The sequence below is a fragment of the Phacochoerus africanus genome, chromosome 5 (genome assembly GCF_016906955.1).
Source record: "Phacochoerus africanus isolate WHEZ1 chromosome 5, ROS_Pafr_v1, whole genome shotgun sequence".
NCBI lineage: Eukaryota > Metazoa > Chordata > Mammalia > Artiodactyla > Suidae > Phacochoerus > Phacochoerus africanus.
Window position 1 is genome coordinate 46,477,532 of NC_062548.1, and position 13,639 is coordinate 46,491,170.

The window sequence follows — 13,639 nt, forward strand, 5'->3', positions numbered from 1 at the left end:
CCACAGGCAGAGTCAGTGACAGTCAGTCCTGTGCACACAGGCAGAGTCGGCGACAGCCAGTCAGTCCTGTGCACACAGGCAGGGTCAGTGACAGCCAGTCCTGGGCACACAGGCAGTCGGTGACAGCCAGTCAGTCCTGTGCACACAGGCAGAGTCAGTGACAGTCAGTCCTGTGCACACAGGCCGAGTCAGTGACAGTCAGTCCTGTGCACAGAGGCAGAGTCAGCGACAGTGCCCCTCAGATTCTGAAGGTTTGGGTCTGACAGCATAAGATTGAGCCAAAATCATGTGAGGGTCTGTGATGTGGTTCAGAGCTTCTCTGTGCTGAAGCCTATAGGTGGAGCTTCTGTGACAGCTCAGATGCCAGGACAGGGGCCACAGCTGGGCACCTGGCGCCAGGGTGGGCTCAGCCCCACAGATGGCCTGTGGGTGATGAAGCCTGCTGGTGGTCTTGGCCTGCAGAACTGCAGGGCCGGACGGTGTGGTGAAGGCCCGGCTGGGGTGGCTCGAGTAGCGGGCCCAGACTCCTGTGCCCCCTGGTGGCAGCACCTGTGGGCTGCTTTATTTGGGCCCCGGACTGCTGGGCACCCCACTGGCAGCCCTGTCTGCTGGGCGGGAGCGCCGGCCTGAGTGCTTGTCCTGCCTGACAGCGACGGCCTGGGAGGACTCAGGGGGACCCAGGGTGGCAGTGGGGGAGTCAGGGGGACCTGGGGTGGCAGTGGAGGAGGGGGCACTCCGTCTCCTTGAGTCCCTCCCAAGGCGACCAGGGCAGCGGCATCACGTTGGGTCACAGCACTGACCTCCCTTCTTTCCTCTCCACTGGGATGCTGTCTGCTCAGCCAGCTCTTGCCATGGTCGCTTCTCCATGCCCTTGGGCTCTGCTTTCATCCGGTTCTGCTGTGTTCTGGAACATTCTCCCTGCTGGCAGGCGGTAGCTCTGCGTGCGTTTCCTGCGTACTTGCTCACTGGATCTCTGCCTCTCTCCAGGTCTCCAAGACAGACCCATCCCCGAAGAGGGAGGCTCCCACCATGATTCTCTTTAACGTGGTCTTTGCCCTGAGGGTGAGTGTGTACATGGCTGAGAGCAGGGCACCCGGGGCCGGGGGAGGGTTGAGGGGAGGGCTTAATGGAAGAGTGGGGGGGCCGCACGGCACCTCAAGAACTCAGACAGTGGGTGCGGCTCTGGCCTCCTGGGCTGGAAGAATCGGCCTTCATTGCTTCCCTCTGTTTTTTAAAATAACATTTGGAGTTCCCACTGTGGCTCAGCAGTTTATGACCCTGTCATGGTGTCTGTGAGGACACGGGTTTGATCCCTGGCCTCGCTCCGTGGGTTAAGGATCCGGCGTTGCAGTGAGCCGTGGTGTAGGTTGCAGATGCGGCTCAGATCCCGTGTGGCTGTGGTGTGGCCGGGGGCTGCAGCTCCAATTGGACCCCTGGCCTGGGAACCTCCATGTGCTGCGGGTGCGGCCCTAAAAAAAATACGTATCTCTGCATGCATAAAACAACCATTTTGCAGTTCTTTTTTGGCGCAGAGGGCTAAGGATCTGGCATGGTCACGGCTGTGGCTCAGGCTCAGTCCTTGGCCCAGGAACTTCCACATGCCACAGACACAGCCCCCAAAAAAGTCCATTTTAACCATTTTAGAGGGACGTCTTGGGGGCGTCTGATAGCAGTGATGTGTGGCCCTCGCCACTGTCCAGATTCCTTGCCCTGAAAGACCGTTCTCTCCGCCCAAGGTGACCAGGGCAGCCTCCAGCCCCGAAAACGGCTGCCCTGCTTTCCGTTTCTGTGGATTGACCCGTTCTGCATGTTCCATAGAAAAAGGACCCGGCGGGTGTGGCCCCCTGTGTCTGGCTTCTTTCACGGGAGGCGGCGATTCTCCCGTCTTGTGCCGTGTGCTTACTTTCCTCCTCTGCTCCCACTCGCGCTCCCCACTCTCTTCCTCTGCTGGAAACTTCGGAGTGGCTTCCACCTCCGGCTGTTAAGAACGATGCTCTTGAGGACACGTGTGAACCAGTTTTGTGTGGACCGGGAGTGGAGTTGTGGGGTCACTTGGCGACTCCGTGTTTAACCCCCTGAGGAGCCGCCACCCGTTCCCAGAGCAGCTGTGCCTTTTGCATCCTCACCAGACACCACGAGGTTCCAGGGTCTCCACATCCTCACCAACTCTTACTTTCCATTCTTTTATTTTTTTTTAAATTTTTTTGCTTTTTAGGCTGCACCCGCATGTGGAGGTTGCCAGCCTGCACCACAGCCACAGAAATGCAGGATCCGAGCCACATCTGCAACCTACACCACAGCTCACAGCAACGCCAGATCCTTAACCCACTGAACGAGGCCTGGGATCGAACCTGCAAACTCATGGCTCCTCGTCTGATTCGTTTCTGCTGCGCCCACCATGGGAACTCCCCCACTGTTTTGTAATTAAGCCTAATTGGGTCTTAAGGCAGTTTTCAGCACTGTGTGAAGTTGCCTTTTCACTGGTCACAGGAGCTGTCTTTCCAATAAAGCTGTCAAAATACAAGGGGTCCAAATAACCATAAAAAGCAGCCCCGAGTAGGGACCAGCTCGTGTCACGAGGGGCTTGGAGAGTCAGGAAATTTAGATTCGGTGCTCTGACAGAGCAGTGCTCCCGAGAAGTACCCGCTATCAGTTTTCATTCAAGAATCCGGTTGTTCTTTCTGGCTGGGCCTGTGTGAGCTGCACTATGGCTTTTGTACAGAAGTGGCAGCGAGAAAGTGACTAGGTCTTGGTGACAAGGAGCAGGTGCTCTGAAGCCTTCAGAGCGGCAGGAGTGAGACTGGGCAGGAAGGGCCCTGTGAGTGTTGGTGCCGTTTGCAGTCTGTGTCCCCCAGGCTCCCGCGGTGGAGGGACCACCGGTCTTGCTGAGCGGTTCTTAGAGCGGCGCTGAGCAAGGGCTGCTGCTGCTGCTTCTCCATCGAAAGGGGCTTGGCTTTTTTTTTTGTCTTTTTTTGCCATTTTTTGGGCCGCTCCCGCGGCATATGGAGGTTCCCAGGCTAGGGGTTGAATCAGAGCTGTAGCCACGGCCTACGCCAGAGCCACAGCAACGCGGGATCTGAGCCACGTCTGCAACCTACACCACAGCTCACAGCAACGCCAGATCGTTAACCCACTGAGCAAGGGCAGGGACCGAACCCGCAACCTCATGGTTCCTAGTCAGATTCGTTAACCACTGCGCTACGATGGGAACTCCTGGGCTTGGCTTTTAAACTGGCCCACCTCGTTGGTCAGAACAGAGCCATGGGCACAAGGTTCCTCAAGGAGGCCGTGGCTTTGTCCTTTCCACACGTGCGCAGGGTTCGAGTCCTTAGGGCCCTTTTATGACATACTTGTGTCATTACGTCATGCAGCTGTCCCCACAGTGAAGTTAAAAGCAGACAACCCCAAACCACGACCAGCGCTGTCCTCCTGTGGGCGCTGATAGGCCCCGTGGGATGGGCAGGGAGAGGCAGCCGCGGCCCCACCTTGGGTGTGGGGCAGGCCCTCGTCGCTGGGGCGCGGCAGGCGATAGCAGAATGTGACACCCTGGATATGGCCGTCAAGAAAAACAGGCAGATTTTCAAGTTGTACAAAGATTTTTACGATAAGGAGGCTGGAAATAACTCTTGTCCCTGCCGTTGGGGATGAATAGACATGGGGTGGTTCGTGCGCTGGCACGTCGGTGGGCCCTGAAGGCGAGGAGTGCCGAGGCCAGAGCTGGAGGCCTGTGGTTGCTACTAGGCTAGAGCGGCTGGGGGCTGGCCCGTGTGGGACCTACCGAGCCCCCGGGGCGAAGAGCAGGGGATTGTCCAGAGGGGTTCTTCTTTCTGGTGGTCCTAGAAGCATGTGCACACTGTGTCCTTTGAGCAGTTTGAAACCCAACCTCCCTGGTGGCAGTGGGTGGCCACCGCGGTGCTCCTGTCTCTGACCTCGCACCGCCGCCCCTCAGCACCCTGGCTCCGTCTGCCCCAGCCTTGCTGCTCTGTAGTTCAGGCCAGGCCTCAGACCTCCCGCCTGCTCCCTCCTCTGTGCCTCGGGAGGCGTCTCTGGGAGAGGGGGGGACGTTTATTCTCCACCAGGCCTGAGAGCACACGCTGCGGTGGCTCTGGCACGTGGCCGCGGCCTCTTCCGGCCGGCCTGTCTGAACCCGGGGAAAAGCAGCGCGTGAGCGTGGCATGTGCCCCAGGTCTCTGCCGTCAGGGCCTCGCCCTCCTCTGTCCCGCGGGAAGCTCCAACCCTGTGTCCTGCCAGCTGCACGTCAGCTGTCAAGGCCCAGCCATGTCTGGGTTTGGGGTTCAGGGCTGAGAAGGTCTCACAGGTGGGGCCCTGCGCCTGACGCTGCGTTGTGTCACACAGGCGCGTGGCACGTGTCTCAGGGTCCCACTCAGGGCTGGGGCGTCCTAGGTGTCAAGGGGTATGGCCCCCATACCCCGGCTCTGCGGGCACCCTCGTCCCTGCTGCCATCCAGCCTCGCCTGGCGGACCCCATCTCGCCTGCCACTGTCCCGCCCCAGCCTGTGGGGCCCCGGGTGAGGGCCAGCCTCCTAGCTGTGACCAGACGGTTCTTCAAGGGATTAAACCCAGGCCCAGGCATTGCCCTCCCTCTGCTTGGGGAGTTTACACAGATTCTTCTAGAATCTAGAAAAGTTGTTTTGAGGCAGTTGTATACACCCCTAGCCCAGATCCTCCTGTTGAGGGGCAGCCTTGGTGCGGAGGGGCAGGCTGCTGCCCCGGGCAGGCGCGGCTCGGAGTTGGCCCTCAGACCTCTGCCCACAGCTGGGCTGCGGGGGCCGTGTCATGCGTGGGGACGTGAGATCTGCCAGGAGTCGGGGCGGCATCTTTGGCTCCAGGGGGTGAAGGTGTTTGTTACTGAGTCTAGGTCCGGTGTTGGCCGTGGACACACGCCGCAGGGCCCTGCCGCCCGATAAGCAGGAGGGGAGCGCTGGCCCTCTCCCTGCCACACCTCCGCCCTGAAGGGTGACTCAGCCGCCCTGGCGGGCTGCTGAAGCGCTGCGTCACAGCCGGCCACTTATCTGCCCCGTGGAGCGTCCTGACCACTCCACGGCTGCCTGCCCCACCCTTGGCCTAGGCAGATGCACCTGCCTGCCTGACCGGCCCCGATAGGCCCCAGAGTTAGCTCAGCGGCAAGGAGGGAGCGGGGCGGTGGCCTGGAGCCTGCCAGCTTGTCCTGCTAGCCAGGACCCCCCTGCTGGGAAGCGTGTACCTGTGGATGGAAGGCTTTCATTGAACAGGTAGCTTCTGCTGGTCTCCCACACTGTCCCTGTTGTGACATAGGCTGTGTTACCAAATTCTCGCAGCCAGTCCTGTCCACCACCACTCAGCAGACGCTGCCGCCTGTAGACACGGCGGGTCCCCGCCCTGGGTGGGCTCTCTGCTGAGCTCTTGATGTGTCCCTCTCATGGGGGAGGGAGAGGCGCGCTCAGATGGGAGCCTGGGACCTGGGGTCACACCGCAGGTGGGGGTGGTGGAGTCTCTGCCTCCATTTGCACCCCTGGCCTGCCTCTGCCAGGCCCAGAGCGGATGCCCAAATGTCCCAGTCTACCTGGACAGCTCTGCCATGGGGCCCTGAGCACAGGAGTCCCTGTCCCCACGGAGGCCACGGAGCCATCTTGCAGCCATGCAGGCGGCTGTTCCATCGAAGGCTAGGGTGTGAGCCGGGCAGTGGCGGGGCTGGGGACAGTGGTGGCACCCGACATGGGGCGCCCTCACCGAGCGCCTGTGCCTCCCTCCTGCAGGCCAACGCCGACCCATCAGTGATCAGCTGTCTGCACAACCTGTCCCGCCGCATTGCCACTGTGCTGCAGCACGAGGAGCGCCGCTGCCAGTACCTCACGCGGGAGGCCAAGCTGATCCTGGCGCTGCAGGACGAGGTGTCTGCCATGGCCGATGGTGAGCCAGCCAGGCCCCTGGGCACGCAGGACGCTGCCAGGGTCCCAGCTGCGCGCCCAGCCTCCCGAACTGAGGTTCCAGGAGTGACTTCCCGGCCCTGTTCCCGGGGACCGTCTCTGCAGCAGAAAGGCTGCAGAGAGAGGCTGCGGGAACACGGGGCTGGCGAGTGGGCCGCTGCCAGTTCCTGGCTTTCAGCCGAATTGAAGGGAACTTGGTCGGATCCTCGGCTAATGGATCCTGGCAGATCCCTGTGAGGCTTTGGCAAACCGTAGGCATTTCTGAGCACAGAGACCCCACCTGTAACTCTCCCTCCTTCTGCTCGGGTCGGCACCTTTGTAGCTAGAAAACAGGGGACAGGGATGCGGGTGGGCCTGGTCTGATTTTGGCAAGAAGAACGAGTAGTGATGGCCATTCCGAACTGTCCCACTCGGGGCATTTTTGGTAAAAATTGGTTGATGTTTGACAATTAGTTGTCAAATGTAATATATTTTCTGTCTTGTCCAGCTAGATCCTAATTAGTAAGTACATCTGTAATTTTTGTTAAACATTCACGAGGAAAGATTAGCAAAAGACTCTAGATCTGAACACACAGTGTGCAGTGTAGGCGTGTGTGGGAGAGAGGGTGGGCCGGCTGCGGGGTCGGGGCTGCAGACAACGGCTGTGAACGGGTTTGTTCCTCGGGTGCCCGTGGCCGCGCGGTCAGGTGGTGCTGGTGGGGAGGGCGAGGGCAAAGGTCCCGTGCAGAGCGGGCCCTGCCCTGACCTGGTTTAAGTCACTGAAGATTCTCTTGAGGTTACGCTTGTTTTTTTTTTTTTTAGGGCTGCACCCACAGCATACGGCAGTTCCCAGGCCTGGGGTCGAATCAGAGCTGTAGCTGCCCGCCTATGCCACAGCCACGGCAACAACACGGGATCCGAGCCAGAGATGGCACCCGCATCCTCACGGACACTAGTCGCATTCGTTGCCGCTGTGCCACAATGGGAACTCCAGGTCCCACTTGTCTTGAAGGCGTTTTCCCTGCCGGAGTGTACAGATGCCTTGCGGTGCAGGCTCTGAATCCTCTGTGGCGGTTCTCGCAGCTCCTGACGGGCCCCAGTCGCCGTTCCATCACATCCTGCCCAAGTGCAAGCTGGCCAGGGACCTGAAGGACGCCTACGACAGGTGAGGCGGGGCCTGAGCGCAGTGCACGTGGGCTGGGCCTCCCCGGGCTGGGTGCCGTCCTCTTGTGCCCCGAGATGGGCAGAGGGCCCGGGCGGTGCCCGCCTGGGTCAGTCACCGCCAGACGGCTCTTAGTCAATGAACCTGAGAAGACGAGCTCGCCCAGGAGCCTGAAAGCGCTTCTGAGGCCTGATGGGCTCAGTGACGCTTCCTGAGTGGGACGGAGGGCCGGGCTCCAGGCCCTCCTGTGCCGCCTGCCACCCCCCCACCAGTGAGGAGACTGGGCTCGGGGCGGGGCCGGGCTTGGCCGTGCACCCCCGGCTGGGGTCTGGGAGGTCTGGGTCCCTGAGCGAGGGCCCTGGGACGCAGGGGAGCCCCACGGTTCTGAGCATCAGGGACCAGCAGAGCTGCCCTTTTCTCTCCGAGGGGCGTCCGCGCTCGTGGCTCTGACCGCTGCTCTTTGGCCCTGGGTCTGCGGCGGGGCGGGGCGGGGCGGGGGCCGGTGCCCGAGGCCTGGCTGGCGGCTTTGCCTTCTCAGCCTGGGAGGGGCCGCCCTGCGCCGGGTGTGTGGCCAGACAGACCGACAGAGGTGCAGGGCTGTCCTTGGCCTCCCACGCCGGCGGCTCTTGGGGGTTTGCATCCTCCAGGCGGCCCCACGTCCCTGTAGATCTGAGCACTGTGGCTGGCGGCAGCACCGGGGCGGCCGCTCATCTAGATCCCTTCCCTTTATTCTTCCTGTGACCGTGCCTGCGGCCTGCGGAAGCTCCTGGGCTGCAGCTGAGGCCTCCCCCACAGCGGTGGCGATGCCGGATCCCGGCCGCAGCTGCCACCCGCACCGCAGCTTGCGAGGCCCGTAAAGCAAGGCCAGGGATGGACGCTTGCTCCTGTGTCGTTAAGCGAGGCCAGGACTGAACCTGTATCCTCACGGACACTGCGTCAGGTTCTTAACCCACCAAGCTGCAGTGGGAGCTCCCTTTCCCTTTTTTAAGTGTTGGTATTGTTTCTGATTTCATGAATAATCTGTGTTTGTTGTGCACATTTAGGAAATAAAATCACCCACAATCCCACACGCAGTGATAATCACGGCCACATTTTGGTCATTTTCCGTCCTTTTTTTCCTCATTAACGTAAACCTTTGAAAGTCACTTGTCCTTTGAGTCTGAAAGTCAGAGCGTTGGGTTTCTGTCCCTTCCTGGTGGCAGGATGTGTGGCGTCGGCAGCCCCTCGTTGGGTGTCCCTGCGGGGTCAGGGCACGCGGGCAGGCCCTTTCCCGCCTCAGCTCAGCGTGCTGCCTGGATGCCTGTCTCTTTCTTGGTGACAAGGACTGACCTCTGGCTGCACGGCTGGCCTACCCTCCTGGGCGCCGCCACCTGCTCGGCTCCTGCTGGTCTGAGCCGCTGCTTGACCACGCAGCTGTCCTTCTGCGCGAGTGCCCCTGTGTCCGCGACACGGACTCCTGAGAGCGGGCCGAGAGGGTGGAGCGTGCTTACGGTGTGGACGCGCTTCCTCTGTGGCTCAGGCTCGCTCCCAGCAGCACCTCCTGGGCTTTGCACCCCAGGGTCTGGGTGGGCTTTTGGGGCCTGCCCACCGGGATGGGTGGAGACTGGTGTCTCTGTGTGGCTTTATCTGTACGCAGCTGTCCTCGCTCTCACGCGGGGAGCATCCCGCTTTTCTGGGAGGGTCCTGCTCAGACCCCTCTCTTGTTTCCTTGCGGGGGCACAGGCGCCTTTCTGTTGCGGGGGAGCGGACCTTGGGATACATGGCACGGCTGGCGTTGCCCTTCTTGGCGGGCTGACCTCTGGGTGTCAGGGGTGGAAGAGCAGCGTGAGACGTCCCTGGGCCACCTAGTTATCTTGGGTCCTGGCGCCCTGCCCTGGAGAGCTCCCGTGAAGCCTTGGTCTCAACCCAGAACGGAGTTCTGCTCTTGGGTCTGACCCTGTCTTTTACCCACACGATCGCGTCAAAGTCTTCTTTCTCTTTTTTTGTTTTTTTGTTTTTTTGTCTTTTTAGGGCTGCATCCGTGGCACATGGAGGTTGCCAGGCTAGGGGTCGAATCGGAGCTGTAGCTGCTGGCCTGCACCAGAGCCACAGCAACGCGGGATCCGAGCCACATCTGTGACCTACACCACGGCCTACAGGAGTGCCAGATCCTTTACCCACTGAGCGAGGCCAAGGATCGAACCTGTGTCCTCGTGGACACTGGTCAGGTCCGTTTCTGCTGTGCTACAACGGGAACTCCTCTTCTTTTCGGCGGCACCTGTGGCAGGTGGACGTTCCTAGGCCGGGGATGGAACTCGTGCCACAGTAGCACCCTGAGCCGCTGCAGCACCTTTGCCAGATCCTCAATCCTCTGCACCCCCTGGGACGTCTTTCTGTAGTGAGAGAATTGCTGCCGTCTGCTCTCGGGGCAGCTGGGGTCAGAAACCCTCTCCTTTCTGTAGTGAGAGAATTGCTGCCGTCTGCTCTCGGGGCAGCTGGGGTCAGAAACCCTCTCCGATGGGGGACTGGTCGTGCGCCCCATCTAGGCCAGACTGCAGGCCGAGTCAGGCTGGCGAGGAGTTCAAACTAAAGGCAGACCATGAGTTCCCTTCATTGCACACCAGCTCATGAACCCGACTGGGATCCGTAAGGATGCAGGTTCCATCCCTGGGCTTGCTCAGTGGGTTAAGGATCCGGCGTTGCCCTGAGCTGTGGTGTAGGTCACAGACGTGGCTCGGATCCCGCGTTGCTATGGCTCTGGCATAGGCCTGTGGCTCCAGCTCCGATTCGACCCCTAACCTGGGAACCTCCGTGTGCTGTGGGAGCAGCCCTAGAAAAGACAAAAATAAAAACATAAATGCCAGGAAGCAGAGTTTTTGGCAAGAACAGCTCCCAGGGTCCACCACTGGGCAGGATGCTTCCTCCCAGGATTCCCCCTCCCTTCCGGCTCCAGATCCTCCTCCCTCCCGTCCTGGGTCCCAGACCCACCCCAGGGAAGCCAGCAGTGCTTCTCCTGCACGATCCCAGGCAGCAGGGTCCTCCGCTGTACCCCACCCTGCCTGGCGACACAGCGGCTCAGAGGTGGCCCAGGAGACCCTCTGGCCTGGCCCGCTCCTGCAGGGGGCGCCTTGGAGCTCGGAAGGGAACACAGAGCCCCTTTCTTGTGGAGACTTGCCGGCGGCTCCCTGGGCAGGGTTTTCTCCGAGCGGAGGTGAGCGGCTGAGGCTGCGACCTGGCGGAGGTGTGGGTCTGGTTTGGCTCTTGTCTTCAAAGCCTGTGTGTGGTGCGCTGAGGGGCCTGAGGGGCTTTGTGCCTGTGAACGCACCGTCAGTGTGACTCTCCCAGGACATTGGTCTGTGAATACAGGTGGCAGTGTGTCTCCCTGTGGCTTGATGACTTCGGTGACAGCGTTCCACGCGGTCGGGAATGTCCCCTCACTCCTATAGCACAGACCTGTGCTCAGCACGTGCTCACGGAGGACTCAGTAGGAGTCATGCGGCTGTGGATTCACGGGGCCTGAGTCGTCGAACGGTTCTCAGAGCTGCCGAGGCCGGGGCCCAGGGCACTGCCAGGGCCTGGCCGATGGGTGGTGTTGGCTGCGCCAGGGACTCCACCTGTTTTTTGCTGCCCGTGGCGCTGCCTGCCCAGAGCCAGCGTGTACAAGTCCTGGGCGTTTTGGTCCCTGTCCCCATGAAAGGCAGCTGTGTCGGGAGCCCACCCATACCTCATGGGTCAAGTGCAGCCACTCCCCGCTGTGTGTTTGCGACCAGAGGGGCCGGAGGGTGTGGGGCCGGGCCTTGAAGGTCCCTGGCCTGGGGCAGGAGAAGGGTGACCAGTGTGGGACTGGAGGAGGGTGTGAGGTTAGGGTTCTGTTCTTTCTGGGCCACTGCCTGTGGGTGCGGGTGCGCTATGCGGTTCCGCCTGGGCTGTGAGAGATAAGAGCCGTGCAGGCCAGGGCGCTGCCTCAGGCCCTGCTCTGGAGGAGCTTCTATCTCCTGGCGCAGGCCGGGTGGGGCCTCACGTCTGGGCAGAGCTGAGTGAGGGGCTGTGTTTTTCCTGCAGCTTAGGACCAAGCTGATAACTGTCCTGCAAACAGAAGTGCAGCTTGGCTGGACCTTTTCGGGCCCAACCCCTCTTCTGCTAGAGTCCTGTCCCAGATTGCACGGTAAAAACAGGCGCTCCCGCTGTGGCTCAGTGAGTTTAAAACCCAACTAGGAACCATGAGGACATGGGTTCGATCCCTGGCCCCGCTTGCCGTGAGCTGTGATGTAGGTTGCAGATGCGGCTTGATCTGGTGTTGCTGTGGCTGTGGTGTAACCCAGCAGCCGCAGCTCCGATTCGACCCCTAGCCTGGGAACCTCCATGTGCTGTGGGTGTGGCCATAAAAATAAAAACTCAATAAAATAAACAGGGACAGGCTTTTCTCTTTCCTCCTGACAGACTGCAGTGAGCCAGGGTTTCCAGGTGTTGCCAGGGAGTCACCTGGGCCGGCAGCTGGCCCTTGGGTGCCACACACTGCAGAGCCAGGCATGTCTGTAAGGAGGCAGCAGCCTCCACGCCGGGCTCCGCGGGGAGGTGGCGGGTGTGGGAAAGTGGAGCAAAGTTCACACGAAAACCAGGGACCAGGCGCGGGCAGGACTCCGGAAGAGACCCCGCAGCGGTGCAGGTGCCCGCCGGTGTGCCCGGGCTCGGGGCAGCGGATGTGGCGGGGCCGCTGCAAGGCCTGTCCCTGTCCCCACGGCTGACCTGCTGCCGACCCCCCTGCTCTGCCCTCCCCATTCTTACTGCTCCCTGGCTGCTGCTTTTTCAAAAAATTTTTTAAAGATTTTTATTAGTTTATTTACAAGTTCCGTCAATTTCTTTCTTTTTTTGACATTTACAGCGTTTAAAAAATTTTTTGTAGGAGTTTTATTTTTTATTTTTTTGCCTTTTTGCCTTTTCTAGGGCCGCTCCCGCGGCATCTGGAAGTTCCCAGGCTAGGCGTCGAATTGGAGCTGTAGCCACCGGCCTACGCCAGAGCCACAGCCACGCGGGATCCGAGCCGCGTCTGCAACCTACACCACAGCTCACAGCAACGCCTGGTCCTTAACCCACAGAGCAAGGCCAGGGATTGAATCCACAACCTCATGGTTCCTAGTCACATTCGTTAACCACTGCACCACCATGGGAACTCCAGGAGTTTCATTTTTTCTGTCATAGTGTCCTGTCAGCTTCGCTGTTGTCTTAAGTTCACACCCCACCTGCTTGCCGTCACCTGCGTCTCTCTCCGCGCTGCTGGCAGGAGCCCCCCACGTGCAGGGCCCGAGTCGCCAGTCTTGGAGCCCCCTCGGCCTCGCCGGGCCCCCAAGGGCGGAGCCGGCAGGGCTTCGATTGAAAGGAGAGGCGGCTGGGTGTTCACTGCTGACGCTGGTGCCTCGAGAGCCCGGCTGGGAAGGACTCCTCGCTCTCCAGCCCCAGCTTCCTGGGCAGGTGCGAAGGGCACGGAGGAGGAGCTGGGGTCCTCCCTCCCTCCCTCGGCACGTGTGTGCACAGTTAATAGTACACATCTACACGTGTGACACTTGTATGTGTTAACGTGTACACCTGTGACATGCGCAGTGATATACTGTAGTGATTCATCAGTGTGTGTGTGACACGTCACGCTAAGCTTGTACCTCCTGCTCAGTCCAGGGGACGGAGGGTCTCTCGTGTGACCTTTGGTCCTTCAGGGCTGATTCTCTGGGCTCGATGTCGCTATCCAGCCTGCAGGGACCCTCACCAAGGAGCGAGGAGGCCCCTGGAGCCTCTGCTCAGATGTCCTGCCTTGGAGCCCAGGTCCAGAAGAAGCAGGAGCAGTGTCAGCCCCCCCTTCCGTCCCACCCCTGCCGCTAGAGGCCTAAGGACATCCCTCGAGGGGGAGTCCGCGGGGGTGGCCCCGGGAGAGGCCCTGCTTCTCCTGATGCCCTGGTGGTGGGGCAGGCGGGGAGGGGCGGGCGCTGGGGTTGGCAGGAGCCTGGGGGAAGCCGGGGTCACAGCCCTGCTGTGTGTTCTCTCCGTGGTTTCTCTGCCTGTTGCCCAGTCCCTGCTGGAGACAATGAAGTCTTATTTTTACACTGGAACCTGCCGACCCTGGACTCTGCCAGGCCCCTGGGCGGGGCTGTGGGGACGCTGGAGGCTTCAGGGGAGTAAGAATGGCCTGTGAGTGCAGACTGAGGGCCCGGGGTAGCACCCAGCACCTGCGTTTGTGTGCCGCGGGCCCTGAGGCCTGGGCACCTGCCAGGAGGGCACAGGGCCCTGCGCCCTCCTCTCTGTGGCGCTGTGCCTCAGCTTGGTGTGTGGCTCCCTGTGCACGGCCACTAGGAGCCTATTCCTGGGCAGGGACTTCCTGAGAGCTTGCACCTGGAGTGGGCCACTGGGATGCGCTGCTCAGTGCCCCACGAACCCCCCCTTTACCATCCACGCGGAGGGCAGTGCCCCTCACGACCGTCTCTGGTCAGCAGCCAGGTTCACCAGCACATGGCAGGTGGACCTGTGGTCCAGTGAGCAGCCTGGGGCTCGGGACTGGGGTCAGGGCGCCCCCACCGAAAAGGTGGCGCCTGAGGGAGGGCTTGTGG

At 61.0% G+C, this 13,639-nt stretch overlaps 1 protein-coding gene across 5 annotated transcripts in view; it reads left to right on the forward strand.

The window, feature by feature from the left end:
• NPRL3 (NPR3 like, GATOR1 complex subunit) overlaps nt 1-13,639 on the forward strand; it is a 33,378-nt gene that overhangs the window by 11,213 nt on the left and 8,526 nt on the right. For 3 of the 5 annotated variants that reach the window (XM_047781153.1, XM_047781152.1, XM_047781155.1), the window contains 3 exons: nt 988-1,062; nt 5,756-5,909; nt 6,989-7,070. In XM_047781153.1, coding sequence (XP_047637109.1) covers nt 988-1,062; nt 5,756-5,909; nt 6,989-7,070 — 311 coding nt within the window. The remainder of the gene's footprint in view (nt 1-987; nt 1,063-5,755; nt 5,910-6,988; nt 7,071-13,639) is intronic. The other 2 variants (XM_047781154.1, XM_047781156.1) reach the window with 1 other exon arrangement.